The 20,894-nt window shown below is 43.6% G+C and overlaps 1 protein-coding gene across 7 annotated transcripts in view; it reads left to right on the top strand.

Moving 5' to 3' along the window:
* The window catches only part of LOC147026950 (caprin-1-like), a 163,423-nt gene that overhangs the window by 83,436 nt on the left and 59,093 nt on the right, over nucleotides 1-20,894 (top strand). For all 7 annotated transcript variants that reach the window (XM_085882893.1, XM_085882891.1, XM_085882896.1 and 4 more), the window contains exon 4: nucleotides 9,424-9,665. In XM_085882893.1, coding sequence (XP_085739019.1) covers nucleotides 9,424-9,665 — 242 coding nt within the window. The remainder of the gene's footprint in view (nucleotides 1-9,423; nucleotides 9,666-20,894) is intronic.

The following is a 20,894-nucleotide window of genomic DNA, read 5'->3' on the forward strand; positions in this document are numbered from 1 at the left end:
GCTAAAATTTAGTATTTTTTTTTTCAGCTTTTTTTGTTTGTTCCACTGCAAACCAAAGAAATACATATGTGGATACCAAACATTTTTAAATTTCAACAATTTTCTGGAAGAAATGGTGTATTATTTGAAAAAATTGCGAGGGCACCAATATTTTTAGCCATGACATATATATATATATATATATATATATATATATATATATATATATATATATATATATATATATATATATTTCGTGTTTTTATGGAACCCCCACCCCCCCAAACAAGGCGTAAAGCCACTCTCGGTAAGGTGCTAAAGGAAGGTTAGATAAAGATGAGGATAAAGCAAAACAAAATAATAGAAAGATTAATATGGTGAGAAAAACATCCAAGACACAGGAAGTAAAAGTCAGGTGAAATGTGATGTAACCTCAAAGATATAAGAAATAGGAATCGCTATTCCTCTTAAAGCTGTGTTGATCGTATGATAATGGGAAGCACGTTACAGGTAGTGAATTCCAAATTGAGACAGCACAAGGGTTAAAACTACCTTCAAAGGTTAAAACTTTTGTTCTGCACTTTGGATCAGCTATAGTGCATGGGTGTGTAGAGATGGCAAACTGAGTCTTGTGTCCAATGACTCATACAGGAAGAACCAAGTTACAAAGTCCAGCAGAACATTTGCCATGAATATATCTGTATAACAAACTAACAGTTGCAAGTAACCTACGGTTATAGAGCGGTTCAATAATTTAACCTCTCTCTGAATCATCCAGGTTAACTCTGCGTTTCTGGTGCCTATTATGTGAAGACAAGTGGCAGGCTGGTGCTCCAGCCCAAATGTGGCAACAGTACTCCATAGAGGTACAAAACAGCATCAGAGGTAATAACCTCTGCGCTTGATAAAGACGTCCAACTCGCTTGGATGCCCTCTTAGCAATACCAGAAATTTACTTATCCCAATGGACGTTAGATTATCATCAGATTATCATCTCCAGATTAATGAAAACAACATGCAATCATCTCTCTTGAGAGTTAAAAAAAAATTGGTGAGGAAATTGGACAAACCAGGATGAGTGCTTTGTGTTGTCTTTGATAGGATCATATGTTGCGACTGCAAAGGCTTCTTGGCATTTGAGGAATGTGCAAAAGAAAAAGAAAATCTAAAAGGTGCAGCCAAACTGTCCTTGAAAACCACAAACGATCCAATAATAGACATGAGAGTTATCCTCATTCGATAAAACCTCCCCTGATGTTAACTGAGTTCTGTGTTCCATGCGAGGAGAAATCAAAACCACTTTGTATCCACGTGTGACTGGATCGTGAATTTGTCGCTATGTCAACCGTTGATGTTTTTAGACTATTATAATCACCATTAATTAGGAATGCATTAAATGTAATGTTTGAATACAAGGGTCTAGGCTCCTTGACGAGTGACAGGTTCACAAACTATTGGAGGTTATTGGGGGGGGGGGGGTTGGGGAGGTGGAGAAGGGGGTTGTGGATGTACACAAGGAGTAAAAGAGGAATAATACAAACACGAGAAACACTGGCCTGGGGAGGAACAATATGGGAAAGAATCAGTGAGTATAGAAGACATTGTGGATGTGCATGAGGTTTTGAAAGACTGAGTGAGGAAGGTAAGACAATGGACATGGGGAGAAGGTTCTCAGATTTTCATTTCATGAGTATCTTCTCAATTAATTTTTATTTTTTGCATTTAAAATTTAATTTTAGTAATTGGGATAGGGAAAGGTCATGCCAATCCCCTCTCCCCCACTCTGATCAAACTTAAAGGGATACTTTGCTGAAAATGTGTCTGTACCAAGATAATGATAAATTTGTTTCCTTTGAACTATAAGAAATCAAATATGTTGCACATTAATAACTGATTTCGATTTCGATCATACAAGATAGATATTCCCCCAAATAACTTCAAATTCGCCACCGTTTTGGCAGCTCCGTCAGTCGCCATCCTGGAGTTTATCAACAAATCAGCACGCACTACGTCACCTGTGCTTGATGTCAGGCATTTCCAGATCCAGATGCATGTAAAGCAATACCCGTAAACCCCGATCTCTCCGTCCACATTGCTCCTGAAATTCAACCCTCTTCCTTTGAACCGGAATATTCTGACACAGAATTGACTGTCGGTTATGAAGAAAGTTCAAACGGTGACCATGATATAGAGCCAGAGACCATCGACGATCCAAGGAATCGCCTCAAAGCTAGTCGGGCAAGCCGCGGACTGGTGCTTGTGTGGCCTGTGTCGGCCATTACCGACTGCTTTGGAATGTCAGTGTTGCGTGTCATCACCTGTGAGAGACAAGAAGAATGAAATGTTTACCTGAACGATGTATAACCAGAACAACGTTTTTCCAGTGTTTGTTTGGATCATGATGTTATCTGCATCATGCTGCTGATGATCCACGATGCTTTGAGGAAGGGTCTTCTCCAAAACCAAGTGCCTAGTCAGTACGAGTACATTTCCCATATCTAGCTTATTCTGCAGGGTAAGTCATAAGTCCCCGGACACGGTTTTAACTCTAGGGGTACATCAAAGCTAAGGTTGCAGAACATCGCATGTCATCTGTTGATGAACTTAAACAATGCATTCAGGTTGCATCTGGCACCATAACATGTGGTATTTTGCGTCAGGACATCATATTGTCGTCAGGACATCATATTTTGCGTCAGGACATCATATTCAGGACGGAATGAAGCGTCAGGACATCATATTGTCAGGTCAGGTTCGATCTGTGACCTGCTACAGGTACCATGTAAACCTGTACTAACCTGTTCCATGGTCGGGTTGTCGGCGACTAAACCGTCTCCCCCACCAGGTTTTCTGGTGAGGAGGGTGTTTGGATATGGACACCCAGCAGGATTAAAAACAAAACCTGTCAAAGGGCGGAGGAGCTCCTTGTGAGCCAACGGCCATCCATATCTAGTGCCCAACTGTGTCTGCGGACGTCCTCCTGCAGTTGGGTTATTTCTTATTAGGAGGTTGGTGGCAGGATTTGCACTCCAGCCACCGTAAAACGCTTCATTCCGCAAAACGCAAAAACGCTAAAAAATCTGAAAACCCACTCCGTGGGAGTACCTCCTGTGCAGCTTCCCTTCGCAGGGCAGCTCACCGGATGATGGGATTGGGGCAAAGCCTTCGGGAACCCCAATCTTTGATAGGAGGGAAACCACGGGGTAACATCCCTGGGTCAGATTGCGGGAGAGTGTGTCGGAGTGGTGCTGAGGTGTCGTCCACCAGACGGCGGTCTCCTTGGGTTAACCTGAGGCGGTCCCTTCGGGTGGGTGCCTGGAATGTCCTATCCCTAAGAGAGGATGATCACCTGTCTCTGTTATCATCTGAGCTCAAGCGTTTGGACATCGGGATTGCAGCTCTCTCTGAGGTTCGGAGACCGGATTGCGGCGAGATAATGGTGGGTGGTTACACCTACTATTGGTCTGGTCGCTCTGATGGTTACCATACCCAAGGAGTTGCTGTAGCTGTGTCAATAAGCTGACCCCAATGATAATTGAGGTAACACCGGTCAACGAGCGTATTATGAGATTAAGGATTCGTCACTCCTTAGGTGTCATTTCCCTGGTCTCTATTTATGCTCCGACTGAGGCGAGTGATCTTACCGTGAAGGATGCATTCTACGCCACACTCGAGTCTGTGGTTGATCAGTGCCCCAGACGAGATACACTTCTAGTCTTGGGGGATTTCAATGCATCGACTGGAACTGATAGGGATGGTTATGAGGTGTGTGTTGGTCCCCATGGGTCAGGAACTACGAACCAGAATAGCACTAAGTTCCTTGACTTTGCAAGAAGTCATGGACTTAGGGAGATGGCTGGCTCATGGTTTCAGCGCCCACAAGCTCATCGCTGGACTTGGTATTCCAACGCCGGCGGTGTGGCAAAGGAGATTGACCATGTCCTCGTTGGCGGTCGTTGGAGGATGATCCAGAACTGCAGGGTCTACCGGAGTGCTCAGTTCCTCAATACTGACCACAGGCTTGTTGTAGCAACTCTAAAGCTGCATCTTAAATCCTGGAGAATGGTACCATCCCAGCCTAGGCTGGATGTTGCCAAGCTCAGGGATGAGAGAGTAGCTGAGGAGTTTGCGAACAGGCTGAGTGGACACTTGGGGGGGTCTGGGTGCTTTGGGGGGTCCTGAAGAGTTGTGGAGCACCTTCAAGACCACCGTCCTTGATGTTGCCGGTGGATTCCTTGGAGTTCACCGCAGGGCAAAGAAGAATTTTGTCTCTCAAGGGACACTGGATACCATTGACCAGAGTCGCAGGGCCAGGCTGAATGGCAGAGCTGAGCTGTTCAGGGAGCTGAGGCGTAAAACTGTACGTGCACTGAGGGTGGACAAGGAGGCCTATGTGCGAGGAGTCTGTGAGTGGGTAGCACAGCACCTGTGGACAGGTGATTCTCGTCCGCTTACAGGGGAATCGCGCATTACGTTCATCCAAGCCCATCCCTCGGAGCACTGCAGTTCGAGCAGAGAGTGGTAGGCTCTTGACAGAGGAGTCTGAAGTGAAGGCCCGCTGGGCCGGTTACTTTGAGTGGTTGTACCAGGCTGATCCCCCAACTGTCGAGTTGGACGTCAAGGGTGTTACAATCCCTGTTGCTGACCCTCGAATCAACTGTGGTCCACCATCGCTTGTGGAAACACGGGCTGCGGTGAACCAGTTGAAACGGGGCAAAGCTCCAGGGATCTGTGGCATCCATGCTGAACTTCTCAAGGCTGGTGGAAATGCTGCACTCGCGTCGTTGCATGCAGTTTTGTGCTCTGCCTGGAACACAGGCATCATCCCAACTGACTGGAAGAGGGGCCTTGTTGTCCCTCTCTGGAAAGGGAAGGGTGATCGCCAAGACTGCAACAACTACCGAGGGGTGACGCTGCTCTCAGTGCCGGGCAAGGTCTTTGCTCGGATAATTCTTGATAGGGTTCGCCACCATCTGCTTGAGCACCAGCGTCCAGAGCAGTCAGGCTTTACACCAAAGAGGTCAACGATTGACCGTATCCTTGCTCTTCGTGTCCTCACTGAACGCAGACGAGAGTTTCGGCAGGGGCTGCTTGCAGCCTATGTTGATCTCTGTAAAGCGTTCGATTCAGTGAATCGGGATGTCCTCTGGAGGATTCTTGGTCTTCGTGGGGTGCCACCGAAACTGATCGATCTGATGTCTGAACTCTACTCTGGTACTGAGAGTGCTGTGAAGTGTGGTGGTACCGCCTCTGACTTATTTCCAGTTGTTACTGGAGTTCGTCAGGGATGTGTACTTGCCCACACTTTTCAGCACTTGTATGGACTGGATTTTGGGAGGATGTCGGAGAGATCAAGTTGCGGTGCATCGTTTGGCAATGTCAAGATCTCGGACCTTGATTTTGCAGATGATGCAGTCATCTTTGCGGAGACTTTAGACATCCTCTTGGGGGCCCTCGAGGTGCTGAATGAGGAGTCGGAGCCGTTGGGATTACGGATTTCTTGGGTCAAAACAAAGATCCAGGCTTTCGGTGACATCTTGGATGCTGCTGTCCTGTCTGTGTCTGTTTGTGGTGAGGATGTTGAGGTCGTGGATAGATTCACTTACCTTGGCAGTGATATTCATGTCTCCGCAGGTTGTGAGCCGGAGGTCAATAGACGTCTGGGTCGGGCCTGGGGAGTCATGGATTCACTGGATCATGGGGTGTGGCGCTGCCGGTACCTGTGCGGGAGGACGAAAGTCCGAGTCTTCAGGTCCTTAGTACTTCCAGTCTTGCTCTATGGGTGCGAGACTTGGACTTTGACCAGGATCTGAGACGGAGACTTAATTCCTTTGGTACCAGGTCTCTTCGGAGAATCCTTGGCTATCGCTGGTCGGATTTTGTGTCCAACGAGCGGTTGCTGAGAGAGACTCGGATGAGATTTGTTACCTGCATAGTCCGTGAGCGTCAGCTGCGGCTGTATGGACATGTGGCTCGTTTTCCTGACGCTGATCCTGCTCACCAGATTCTCTCAGCGAGGGAGTCTCATGAGTGGAGGAGGCCAGTGGGCCGACCACGTGCCTCATGGTTGCAGCAGGTTGACCATCATCTCAAGGAGATGGGGATGGGCCTGGCATCTGCCTGGGGGATGGCCGGACGGAGGCCCCTGGAGTACCGGCGGAAAGTGGACGCAGCGACGCGCTGTTCTGGCACATGCTCCCATACCTGACCTGACCTGACATCATGAGGCTGCACTCCATATCAAAGGAGGTTTTATAATTGTTGTACTACTCTAATATGTTATTACTCCTGGGGATTATGGCTCATCCTGGTAGATGGTATAATCAAATCTTGTACAGATATAAAAAAGCTCATGGGATTTTGGACTGACCCTGTAATAAAATCGCTTCATATACATTTTCATGGAAGAAAAGAGTTTCATTTATTTATCACTTTATTCAACATATCCGAATCCAGATTAATTTTTTAATCTACGTTTTTGAAATTTTTTTAATCTTTTAAAATCTAAATTAAACGGGCATCTGCCCGTCGCTGGCTCTTCGTTGCCTCTGCCCGTCGCTGGCTCTTCGTTGCCTCTGCCCGTCGCTGGCTCTTCGTTGCCTCGGCCCTTCGTTGCCTCTGCCCGTTGCTGGCCGTGCGTGTGTGTGTGTGTGTGTGTGTGTGTGTGTGTGTGTGTGTGTGTGTGTGTGTGTGTGTGTGTGTGTGTGTGTGTGTGTGTGTGTGTGTGTGTGTGTGTGTGTGTGTGTGTGTGTGTGTGTGTGTGTGTGTGTGTGTGTGTGTGTGTGTGTGTGTTGGCACCTGTCGTAGCATAAGTTAAGATTGGAGAAGCGATAATGGGATAAGTCTGCTTTTGTAAATTGCTTGCCCTTTTGTCGCACCCCACAAATTCCTTGCTACCCCTGCTGTACATACCAATAAACCCAAATTACTGTGCCACATAACTTTCCTCCCTTACTTGTAAATAAATGCTTGTGTAGAAATGTTCCCAGCTCGTTTTCGTCTTTTCCTTCATTGGTCCAGCATGGTCCGTATCCTAGCCGAGCCAGGACATTATCCCCAAACGATCTGTTTTTATAGCCGGTACGTCCTTGGCAGTTACGCTCTGCTGCATCTGATCCAGTCAGGTGATCCGGTTTGAACATGGCGTACCGAGGGCGTGCCCCCCGGTAATTTGATCATGTGACCATTAGGTAAACTGTTTATTTGACTGAGCACCCAAAGTCACGTAGTCAATTTATTGGCGTTCACGGTCGATTAGCGACCCGCTGCGTCATGAAGTTATTTGTGTGCGACGGCCTGCGATTCCGGAGAGTTTGGTGGGAACCCGATGTGGCTCCCCCTCTCCATCCCCCCTTCCCCCCCACCGCCCCCCGTGGTATTCTCATCCCCGACCCCCGGGTCCGCAACAATATATAGCATTTACATATATGATAAATATATCCTCCTCCTCCTCACCTTTACATCTCCCAATCAAATGCAGGTTGCTCCTTCTTATCTCTCATGTTTGTTCATCCCCTTGTTGATTTCATGTGTTGCTCAACTGTCGGTGTATTGCCTTCTCTCTGTGACATTGCTTCTTCATGAGCCACTACTTTGTGGACAAAATATGCAACATTATGTTGTCAATCTTTTATATGCAGTTCTGGACTGTGTACGAGTATGCACGTGTTATACTTACCTCGACCCGATGTAGGTTTCTTTCCCGTGTTTCTGAAACCTTTTGCGGTGTTGCACAAGCAGTGTGCTCAAACATGGATGGATGTGCATCATTCGTCAGTATCAACGTGGCTTTGGGATACAAATGTGATGCTATTGTTGAAGATTCCGGTGGCACTTAACAGCACTGCCGTCTCAGGGGTTATAACGCTGGCTAGTTCGGCGCAGGTCTTGGGTCACGCGCCTCAGATCACGATACCAAAGTACACCTGGGCCTTACCAGTTTGGGATATAGACCCCGGCTACAGACTGGGTTTGATCAGAGACCGAGCAAAGTCTGCCCCTCGGTAGTAGGCGCCTCTCGGTACACCACCACTAAATATGCATTTAAGGGTAATGTGGTATGGCACAGGTTATGTGATATGGCAGCCATGTTGGAACAAAGGAAAAACTTTGGACCACCATATCTCTGAAACCTCTCCATGGAAAAAATTGAAACTTGGCATATGTCAAGTACTCCCCATGTGAAATAAGTGTGATTTTATTTATTTATTTATTTTGATGGCGTCATCGTTATTTATTGTCATCATTGCATACGTCGAACGCTTTTATCCGATCAGTATGAAATTTATTGAGGGTCTTCTAGGGCTAAATTATATGGGGGAAAAAAATTGATGTCATTGGTCTCGTGCTTCGGCAGCCATATTCTTTTTTTAAACATAATAACCTTTAAAAAAAAATCTCCGAAATGGCTGAACAGATCAAGGCAAAACTTTTACAGGTATGATCGCCTATCCATGAGGAACAAAACGTGATCCACCTATGATGTTATAGGTCACATGGTTTGGCAGCAATGATCTTTAGCTCACCTGGAACGTAGTTCCAGGGAGCATATGGGATGGCGCGTTTTCTCTCCGTCCGTCCATCCACAAATATATGCAACTTCTTCTCTGAAACTATACACACAATTTCAATGAAACTTCATCACAACCTTCATAACCAGGTACGTACCAAAATCCGGGCCGACTTTTCCATCGCGTGGAGCAGTTTCAAGAAAAAAGAAAAAATGATGTGATATCGCGTTGAAAAAGATGTGACAAAACTTGGTGGATTAGTTGGGATACAAAACCCAAACTGTACATACATATGGATAATATATGGTACGTAACAATTTGTTGACGGCATAAAAAAAAAATCTGGCTGGAAGAGGGCTTACGGGGAGTCCCCCCCCCCCACCCCAAAATTGGTATTTGCTTTCGACTTGGAAACGACATGCAATTCCAATGAAACTTGACCACAACCTTCATCACCCATGATGTACCAAAGTTTGTTCACGGCATTAAAAAAAAATCGTGATCTCGTGGGTCTACGGTGAGTTTCACCCCAAATTATGTATTTGCTTTCTTCTCAGAAACTATACATATAATGTAGATGAAACTTGTTCGCAACCTTCATCACCTGTGATGTACCGAAGTTTGTTCACTGCATCAAAAAATCAGGTGTTTTCCCAACCAAAATCGGTATTTACTTTCTTCTCTGTTGCAAATTTTGTAGGTCAACCACACCTACCAGTGCTTCCTTGGTTATGTTATCCATTCACTACCAGGTGAGCACCCAGGGCAATTACCCCTTTTTTGGGGAGGGTGTGGGGGGGCTGTTTTGAGAGTGAATTAAAAGGGGTCCCTCTCCCTATGACATAATGTTCAATGTGAATCCTGCATGTCATTGCTACACAAAGGAGACCGTGTGTTTGTTTATTTCTCTTTCTGGTTGGTTGTGTGTGTGCAGGTTGAGAAGGAGCAACGCAAATCTGTCCGGAGAGAACAGCAGCAACGTGAAGAATGGGAACGTCAACGCTTGCGTATTGTGCTTGAAGTACAGATTGTGCTTGATGGTCTGGGAGAAGGCGCTTTGGCACGTGTGCACTTCCTGTCTGGTACCAACGGGGCTGTACAACTTCAGTCTGATGATCTTTCAAATCTTGATGAAATATACAGGCTCATAAACCCTGAGCGTGAAGAAGGAACCAGGTGAGGGACATTTGGTTTGTGAATATCCCAACAAGACCAGTTGCTTTCTTTTTGTTGTTGTTGTTGTTGTTGTTTGCATGTTGAAAGTAATAAAGAAAGCACTTTTGAAAAAAAAATGCTTGAAATATTTGTTTTTTTAAATTTTTTTTCCCCCAATTTAAAGATTTTTTATTTCGGAATCAAGTTCTCTTTTTTTTTTCCCCCGCTACCATGTTTACTTTCACCACCGAAAGTGGATGGAGGTTATGTTTTCACCTCTGTTTGTGAGCAGGATATCTCAATTTGGTGGACATGCTGGGTGTGTGAGAAGAACAACTTTATTAGATTTTAATGTAGATCTGCATCCAATAATTTTTTTCATCTTATTCTTCACCATAGAGCGATGGGGCCAAATACAATATATATATATATATATATATATATATATATATATATATATATATATATATATATATATATATATATATATATATATATATATATATACATATATATATATATCTTCTTCTTTCATATGCTCCCGTTAAGGGTCGCCACAGCGGATCATCCGAATGATCCGCATAGTGATTTGGCACATGTTTTATGCCGGATGCCCTTCCTGACGCAACCCTGGTCGCCTCTTACGACACAGGGATATGGTACACCTATTTTAACCGGGGCATACACCGGGCCCAGTTCACTGGTACTCACTTCGCTGACCTCGGAAGGATGACAGGCTCAGTCAACCTCCTGGTGTGTATTAATTCAAGTGGAAAACGGGGCTTGAACTCAGGACCTTTTGGATCCCAAGCTGCTAACCTAACCACCATGCCAACACCAGGCTAAATACAATATATATATATATATATATATATATATATATATATATATATATATATACTGAACAAAAATATAAACGCACCAACCTAAATATCTAAGTCAAGATTGCCATTATGGGAAAATGGTCAAACCGATGATATGTTTGAGCAATGGTTCCTTTGTTTTGCTCAAGACAGATATTCCCATTGAAATTGACCACTCTGAGTGTGTGGACTCACACGTTGAGTAATCCTTCCCATGAGCACCATGGGGCTTGACAGAGTGATGGTCAGTGAGCGTGACCAGGACACAAACACTCCCTATAGCTTGCCCTATAAAAGGCCTCCCCAAAATGTGGACTGGTGCCAAATGTCAACATGCCACAGATGTCACAAATCTTGAGGGAGCGCGCCATTGGCATGCTGAATGCTGGGACGTCAGTACGGGCCATTGCAGCACACTTCAATGTCCACCACTCCACCATTAGCCGCCTGAGAACGCGCCTCAGAGAGACTGGAAGCACCGTGAACCGCCCACATGCCCGGCGACCACGTGTGACCACCGCCGGTCAGGATCGTCACATGAGGCTGCAACATCTCCGGGATCGACTCCGACCGGCCACGAGGACTGCCGATGAGACTGTCGGGCTGCATAACAGGCGCATTTCAGCCCACACGGTGCGTAACCGCTTGAGGGAGGCCAAGCTTGAGGGAGGCCAACACCCGCTACTGACTGTGTGAACTCTGACAGTGACACCTCGGTTGTGTCGGCTGTTGTAGCGCAAAGACTGTCGCCAGAATTCTCAAGGAACTCTTTGAAATTTAATGCTCAATTGTCATGGATTCTATAACCAAATTGTTGTGAAGATTTAGTATTAATGAGTTCGAGGTAAAATAGTAACAATCGCTTGGTGCGTTTATATTTTTGTTCAGTATATATATATATATATATATATATATATATATATATATATATATATATATATATATATATATATATATATATATATATATATATATATATATATATATATATATATATATGTATATATATATATATATACATATATACATATATACATACATATACACACATATACACATATACATACATATATATATATATATATATATATATATATATATATATATATATATATATATATATATATACATACATATACACACATACATATACATATATATATATATATATATATACATATATACATATATACATATACATATATATTGTTGAGGTCCGGTGGCGAGAACAACCGTTAGGTGGGGGAGGTTACGTCTATCCCCACCAGACTCTCCGGAATTGTAGGTCGTCGCTCGGATAACTTCGCGAGCCGGCGGGTCATTGAACCGACCGTGGTCACCAATATTTCAACCGCGTAGGGTTTATTTATCTACAACCAATTTAGCGAATTAACTACGCAATTTTGACTACCGGGGAAACCACACCCTCGGCACGTCTTGCTCGAACCGACTGCGGTAGAGTCCCAACTACCGCCGACCAACTCTGGTTCGGGTGCAGCCGAGTGGAAACTGCCAAGACCGTGCCGGCTGGAATGAACGGATTATCGGGTATAAAAACCAGCCTAAAATTCGATCCGAACCATGCTTGACCAATGCAAGAAGGGACGGAAATGGACTGGGAACATTTCTGTGATTATTTCTTTACAGTAAATGAAGACACAAAGCAAGACTTAATGCGAATATGCAAGCAAGGAATATTTACAATGATCGAAAAACACTGATTCAGTTCTACTTAAATTCGGGCCCACACGCAAACACACACACAAATGAAAAGAAACCCAGAGTTCTTTATTGGACCCTCGCAGCCGTGGAGAGTGACAAGCTGGGGGTCAGAGTTCGGATGGGTACCTGACCGTCGGAGGAAGGGGGTACTCCGCGATGCGGCACTTGACAATGGTCGCTAGTTTGGTCCCCAGTCGCATGTGTGGGACTCTAGGTTCGTGGCGGAGCTCGGATGGTGAATGGCCGGGGTCCACAGAGGGCGGTCGGGGTCGCTCTTTCCTTCCTTGTGGAGGGCCAGCAGAGACACGTTCGCCGCCTCGACGACCTTCTGCTCAGCCCTCGTAACAACCACTGTTACCACCCCTTCGTAACCCCTTCGTAACAGCAAAAATCCACCAAAACTCTGCTCTCATAGAGTGCTCGGGGATTTTTTTTAACCTCCCTCAACGGGTAGGGGCCCTTGGTGAAACACACCTCGCTGTCTGCCTTTGATTGGACAGGGTCCTACGGCTCACCCTTCTGGGGCGGGGCCTTGTCCCCTGCCGGGAAACCCCAGACACTCTTCCACGCGGGTTCATACTTGACGAGCAACAGTTTCAATGTTGCAAAGGTCATCGTGAAAGAGTTACAACATTTGTGGGAGCCGAGAAACCGGAACCGCGAGATCTTGCCTTGGCACGTCAGGGTGCGAGAAGGCAGCTGGTTGGTGGTGGATCGTGATGGGCCAAGGGGTCATGCAGATGGGATGGTTGTCAGATGACTTGTTCGTTGTAATAACCTAACTAAAAGAAATCACAACGCACGCCTTTGATTCTCCCACTAGACAAAAGGAAGGGGATCCGACTACACACATACTTAATGACATAACTGACTTTTGGGACATCTGTATGTTGAATGCAAATGGTTTCCAGATCCGTATATATATATATATATATATATATATATATATATATATATATATATATATATATATGTGTGTGTATGTATATATGTGTGTATATATATATGTGTATATATATATGTGTATATATATATGTATATATGTATATATATATATATATATATGTATATATATATATATATATATGTATATATATACACACGCACACGCATCACACATCACACAATTTTGAAAAAGATGTGACAAATTTGGTGGATGAGTGGATTAGGTGACCAGAACAAGCTGATTAGATTTTGGTTCAGGTCCAGATTCATATCTGGCCTATTATTGGGATACAAAACCCAAACTGTTCAGCCTTGCAGAGGTATGCGCTATTCCGAGTGCTGTCCTCGTTTGTTCGTTTTTATGCGAGCCGTTTGATCTAATTTTGGTTAATTTTGTACCATGCAAATGGACGTAACCTTTTCTGGTGTGTGGTTAAACGAGTATTTTCAACAATTGAGAATTGCTAAGGCTGTTTGTATTTGGAACCCTCCCCCCCCCCCAAAAAAAAAAAAAAACGTGGAATGCAACTTCATTGATTCTCTAATTTTTCATGTGTACAATATTATCCTGATTCGTGTTTGTGATTTTTACCTTCACAATGTCAGTTGTTGATGCTTCTCTTTCCAATTTTAAATAATTATAAATTGGCTGGATTCTATTACAAATATGATATTTTGGAATTCTGTTAACCTCCGCCATCCAAGATCGGAGGTTACTGTTTTCACCCCTTTCTGTTTGTTTGTTTGTTACTTAAGAAATCTAAAGATGTCGTAAGTATATTGATCACTTCCGTTTCTGTTTGTTTGTTTGTGTGTTTGTTTGTTTGTTTGTTTGTTTGTAGGCACGATAACTCGAGAACGGAAGAAGCTACCAATGTCAAATTACACCACGTGATTCAGGAGGGTGATGGCTCGCACTGATTAGATTTTGGTCAAAGGTCAAGGTCACAGTGAGGTCAAACATAATTCCGTAAATTCATGTGGAGAAATGGAGTATTTTTGCTTCGCTCGACGTTACGAGTTCGTTTTAACTTCGATTTTAATTTTGTCTTCGGTTTTTGCGATCGCTTCGGACGCTTAAAACTCGGTTGTCGAAATTCTGGTAAAAATCGGATGTTTTGGAGACGTTTTAAGATTGTATAAAAACTATTTCACTCGACGCGTCACGGGTCGTCCCATGATGCAGTGCGCTCGAGCAGACACGTCGTTGAGTCGCGTTAAGGTTGTCCGTGTGCGCGCTGACGGTGTTTTCGATAAAGATGGTGTTTAAAAGTCATTTTTATCCCAATAAAGGTTATCGTCGCATGCCTGACTCGCTGAGCCGTCGGATTATGTAAAGATTGTTGGTGGATGGCCGAATATTACGGTTTTGTGACTTTGATAAAATAATATAAAATAATTGCGTGGAGAAATGGAGATTTTTGCTTCGGTCGATGTTACGATTTTTGATGGTTTGGTACAGAATCATTGTAGAAACTTCTGGTTTGCGTTGCTACCTTCTCTGGAGACAGCTTTTATTAGACAAGGTCAGAGGTCAAGTTGACGATTTTGTAAGTACCAGTCTATGACTGCTTGTTTGTTTTTTTGTGTGCAGGATATCTCAAAAAGTTGTGGACGGATTCAGATGAAATTTGGTGGACAGGTTGGGTGTGTGACAAGAACTAACTGATTAGATTTTGGTGAAGATCCGGATCTGATGACTAGAATTGTTTAAGTGATTCTTCACCATTGAGAGATAAGGCCAAAGCAACATATATAACACGATATCTCAAAAAGTTCTGGACGGATTCAGACGAAACTTGGTGGACACGGGTGTGGTGCAAGGACGAATTGATTCAATTTTGGTGAAGATCCGAATCTGGATCTCGATACGAGAATTATTTATTTTTGAAAGTGATTCTTCACCATTGAGAGATGGTGGCCAAAAACGATATATAGCATGATATTTCAAAAAATGTATTGGGCCCGATATGTTTTCGTGGATCAGGCATTGCGTGGCGGAGATATGCGCTCTACCGAGTGCCCTTCTCGTTATCCCGCCCCCCGGAGGGAGGGAGCGGGATATTGTAATCGTCCGGTTTGTTACTTACGAAATCTAAAGATTTCGTAAGTATATTGATGACTTCCGTTTCTGTTTGCTTGTTTGTTTGTTTGTTTGTTTTTAGGCACGATAACTCGAGAACGGAAGAAGCTACCAATGTCAAATTACACCACGTGATTCAGGAGGGTGATGGCTAGTGCTGATTAGATTTTGGTCAAAATCGGTCAATGGTCAAGGTCACAGTGAGGTCAAACATTCGATTTTTGATGGTTTGGTACAGATAACTCGAACGGAAGAAGCTACCAATGTCAAATTAAACCACGTGATTCAGGAGGGTGATGGCTAGTGCTGATTAGATTTTGGTCAAAATCGGTCAACGGTCAAGGTCACAGTGAGGTCAAACATTCGATTTTTGATGGTTTGGAACAGAATCATCGTAGAAACTTCTGGTTTGCGTCGCTACCTTCTCTAGAGACAGCTTTTATTAGACAAGGTCAGAGGTCAAGTTGACGATTTCATAAGTACCAGTCGATGACTGTTTGTTTGTAAGCACGATAACTCGAGAACAGAAGAAGCTACCAATGTCAAATTACACCACGTGATTCATGAGGGTGATGGTTAGTGCTGATTAGATTTGTTCAAAATTGGTCAAAGGTCAAGGTCACAGTGAGGTCAAACATTCGATTTTTGATGGCTTGGTACAGAATCATTGTAGAAACTTCTGGTTTGCGTCCCTACCTTCTCTAGAGACAGCTTTTATTAGACAAGGTCAGAGGTCAAGTTGACGATTTCATAAGTACCAGTCTATGACTGCTTGTTTGTTACTTGGCGAAATCTTCGATTTTGTCAAGTATGTTGGTCTGTTCCGTTTGTTAGTTTGTTACTTCCGAAATGTAAAGATTTTGTAAGTATATTGATGACTTCCGTCCTCTGTTTGTGTGTTTGTTTGTGTGTGTGTGTGTGTGTGTGTGTGTGTGTGTGTGTGTGTGTGTGTGTGTGTGTGTGTGTGTGTGTGTGTGTGTGTGTTTGTTTGTGTGTGTGTGTGTTTATTTGTAGGCACGATAACTTGAGAACGGAAGAAGCTACCAATATCAAATTACACCACGTAATTCAGGAGGGCGATGGCTATTGCTGATTAGATTTTAGTCAAAATCGTTCAAAGGTCAAGGTTACTGTGAGGTCAAACATAATTCCGTAAATTCATGTGGAGAAATGAAGTATTTTTGCTTTGGTCGACGTTACGAGTTCGTTTTAACTTCGATTTTAATTTTGTCTTTGGTTTTTGCGACCGCTTAGGACGCTTAACACTCAGTTGTCGAAATTCTGGTAAAAATCGGATGTTTTGGAGACGTTTTAAGATTGTATAAAAAATATTTCGCTTTCCGCGTCACGGCTCGTCACGTGGTGCAGTGCGCTCGAGCAGACGCAGCGTTGAGTCACGTAAAGGTTTAGCGTGTGCGCGCTGACGGTGTTTTCGATAAAGATGGTGTTTAAAAGTCAATTTTTATCCCAATAAAGGTTATCGTCGCAAGCCTGACTCGCTAAGCCATCGGATTATGTAAAGATTGTTGGTGGATGGCCTAATATTACGGTTTTGTGACTTTGGTAAAATAATATTAAATAATTGCATGGAGAAATGGAGATTTTTGCTTTGGTCGACGTTACGAGTTCGTTTTAACTCGGATCACAATTCTGTTTTCACTTTTGGTAACGATTAAGTATGCTTAACACTCGGTTGTCGAAATTCTGGTAAAAATCGGATGTTTTATGAGATTTATGTCGGGTGTCGTGTCTGAGGCTCAACTGAAGATTATGCTAATGAGGGGGATTGTAACACACGGCATTACGCGCTCGTTTTAAAGTCAATTTCAATCCTGTTTTCACTTTTGGTAATGGCTAAGTATGCTTAATACTCGGTTGTCTTAATACACAGTGAGGTCAAACATTCGATTTTTGATGGTTTGGAACAGAATCATCGTAGAAACTTCTGGTTTGCGTCGCTACCTTCTCTAGAGACAGCTTTTATTAGACAAGGTCAGAGGTCAAGTTGACGATTTCGTAAGTACCAGTCTATGACTGCTTGTTTGTTTGTTTGTAGGCACGATAACTCGAGAACAGAAGAAGCTACCAATGTCAAATTACACCACGTGATTCATGAGGGTGATGGTTAGTGCTGATTAGATTTTGTTCAAAATTGGTCAAAGGTCAAGGTCACAGTGAGGTCAAACATTCGATTTTTGATGGTTTGGTGCAGAATCATCGTAGAAACTTCTAGTTTGCGTCGCTACCTTCTCTCGAGACAGCTTTTATTAGAGAAGGTCAGAGGTCAAGTTGACAATTTCGTAAGTAGCAGTCGATGACTGCTTGTTTGTTTGTCCGGTCATCTACAGCCCAAACAGCTGGACCAGTCGTTCTTAAATTTTTACACCTGATGGGCAATCCACCTGAGACGGTCCGCATCCAAACCCCGTCTTAATCGGACTAAACCTCGCGACGTGACGTCACACAACATGAAAACACATTTTTGGACATAACTCAGTGACCAGAAGTCGTAGCGACTTCATGTTGACGCCAAAACAAACTTTAATGGAATATCTAAATGTTATAAAATGCATGTCAGCACAAATTATGCACAGTTTTCGCAAGCATATGACATCAAAGTTTTTATCTATTGGCGTGATTTAAAAAAAATTCTATTCGTTTTACAGGTCACAATTCTTAACCGATTTGGATGAAATTTAAACAGCTGATAGAAATCCACAGTGCAAAAAGATGTGACTTTTCGTGATGTTCAAGATCAGGATCTGGATTCTGCATCACTTTATATTATCGCCCATTAAGCCGCTGTCACACCTTGACGATTTAGCCAGCATATGCCGATTTATGAAAAATTTGTCTAAAACGCTGGCACACATCGAATACGTTATTGGTACGTTTTGTACACGTTAAGAGCACGCTGAAAAACACTGCCATAAGTCGTAGTACGATGGCTTTAAACGTTGTACTTTTGGGTTGTCCTCAAATTTTTGCATGCTTGAAACTTTACGACGTATGCCGGCGTATGACTCGCACGTTCTGCTACGCTGGCCATAAGTTGTAGGCACGTTATGCGATCGTTGACACACGTCGACACACGTTAATTGTAAGTTACTCATAAGTCGAAACACGTCGAGGTAATGTTTAGCATACCCGAAACTTATTTCTAACCTATGAGTAACGTTTTGTAAGCACGTTACACGAACGTTGTTCACACTTAGCAACACGTTACTTGAAAGTTCCTCATTTGTCGAAACGCGTCAAAGTAATGTTTAGGGTACCCGTGACTTATTTATAACCTATGAGTAACGTGCTTGGGAATTATTTGTAAAGCATGTCCTTTGCACAAATACGCAAGTAGACGTATTTGACGTCTTCAGGATGACCACAGAACTTTCTGAACGCGTTTCTAACTTACAGATACCGTATAATGGCGTATTGGCAGCGATTAGGGCAATTGGTAGATAAAAAGGGGCTTCGCAGTCGGAACCCGTCTTTTTTTTAGACTTCGTGGTGAGTACATGTCCATGTCATTCCGAGAGATGGAGGATATGGCAAGGCTGAGACGACAATACCTACCTGTCCTCCAACATCAATATGACCTCATCGAGTTTACACTGCACCAGTTCCGTGCCAATAGAGCCGGGAGAAGAAGACGTGAACGGAGGAGAAGGAACTGGGTCAGACCATGGATCGGGAAGCGACGCCACTACGGCATATATGACCAGCTCATGGTAGAACTCCGGAACGAGGACCATGCATCCTTCATCAACTTCCTGCAAATGCCCCCAGCGATGTTCGACGAGCTGCTAGCCAGAGTGGGTCCAAGGATAACCAAGCAGTACACCTTCCATAGGGATCCGCTTGAGCCTGGCATGAGGCTGGCACTGAGCCTGCTGCTGTTGGTGCCGTGACTACAGTGAGGTGGAAGCGATTTAACTCGTTCAATGGAAACAATTTCAATTGCCGAGCACCAGCGTCCAAAAACAATAGGCGAGTGACAGCCATTTATTTAAATCTTTCAGTGTAAATAATTTCAATAGTCGAGTGGAAGCGATTTAACTCGTTCAATGGAAACGATTTCAATTGCCGAGCACCAGCGTCCAAAAACAATAGGCGAGTGACAGGCATTTATTAAAAGTGAAGTTGCAGCCTATGAATAGAAAACCTCACGTCATCGTCGACGATACGCTGCCACGCGATGCATACGTTAGACTATCGTTGGGCATAGGTTGTGGACGCCTAAAACACGCTAATCAATCGTTGGTATAACTTATCTATAAGTTATTGAAGCGTTCTGTGTTCATTACGAGTACATTATGCATTTGTCTAAGTCGTTTTGAATACTTTAAAAACTGAAACAAAAAAAATAGTTCATCGTGGGAATGAGAAAAAAAAAATAGCCGAAAAGAACATCGAACAATGGTGCAAAGTAGTCTCCTATTCGTGGACGCAACGAGGATCCATCATCAGCCACACTCTCCCCATCATGCTCACCGACTACCAATAGCAATACTACTACGACGACTACTACTACTACGACTGACACACTCACCTAATACTACCACTACTGATACTACTGACATTGACATCGACTCAACATGGAGTCTGGAACACTGACGGGTTCCTCTTGTGAAGCCCATTTGTATATACCAATTCCCCGAAACGCTGCCAAATATCTATTATACGGTAGATGTAAGTTAGAAACGCGTTCAGTAAGTTCTGTGGTCGTCCGGAAGATGTCAATCAAATTCGTCTACATACGACAATGTGCGTTTGGGATACGTTACACATAGGTTCAAAGCACGCTACTCATAGGTTCAAAGCACGTTACTCATAGGTTAAAAATTAAGTTTCGGGTATGCTAAACATTACCTCGACGTGTTTTGACTTATGAGTAACTTACAAGTAACGTGTGTCTGACGTGTGACAACGATCGCAGAGCGTGCCGAGAACTTATGCCGGCGTATGCGAAACTTGTGAGCCATACGTAGAGTACGTCGTAAAATTGTCAGCATGCTTGAAATTTCACAACGTACTAGACATACCACGGAATATGACAGCGTACTTCGTTGTTTTTCAGCGTGCTCCTAACGTATACACAACTTAACCATACCGTATTCGACGTGTGCCAGCGTTTTAGACACATTTTCATAGGTCGGCATATGCTGGCTAAATCGTCAAGGTGTGACTGCGATGTTGACACTTCCAATTTTCAGGCGGTTTTGATTTGAATCGGCGTGCAGCAGGTTTTTAACAGGCTATGCCACGAGTTCGTCGGCGATATGTGCAGCGCGCTATGCCTAAGTTAAACTATCGTTGGGCATAGGTTGTGAACGCCGACAACAGGCTAAGCATTCGTTGGTATAAGTTATCTATTAAACAACGAAACGTTCTGTGCCCGTTACTAATATGTTATGCATACGACCAACACGTTATGAATACGACCAAAACTTAAAAAAAGAAACCTCAAAACTTCAGTGTACGCCAACGTTTTACATACATTTTTATACGTTGCCATTGCTGGCTAAAACGTCAAGGTGTGACAGCGCCTTTATAAACCAATGGGGAATTTTGTGACTTACACATGGCTATTTCTCACGCAGTTTTGCAATTATAGTGAAACTTATACTGTCTATTTAT

The sequence above is a fragment of the Eptatretus burgeri genome, chromosome 5 (assembly GCF_056783735.1).
Source record: "Eptatretus burgeri isolate ZD-2024b chromosome 5, Ebu_testis_v1, whole genome shotgun sequence".
Classification (NCBI taxonomy): Eukaryota; Metazoa; Chordata; class Myxini; order Myxiniformes; family Myxinidae; genus Eptatretus; species Eptatretus burgeri.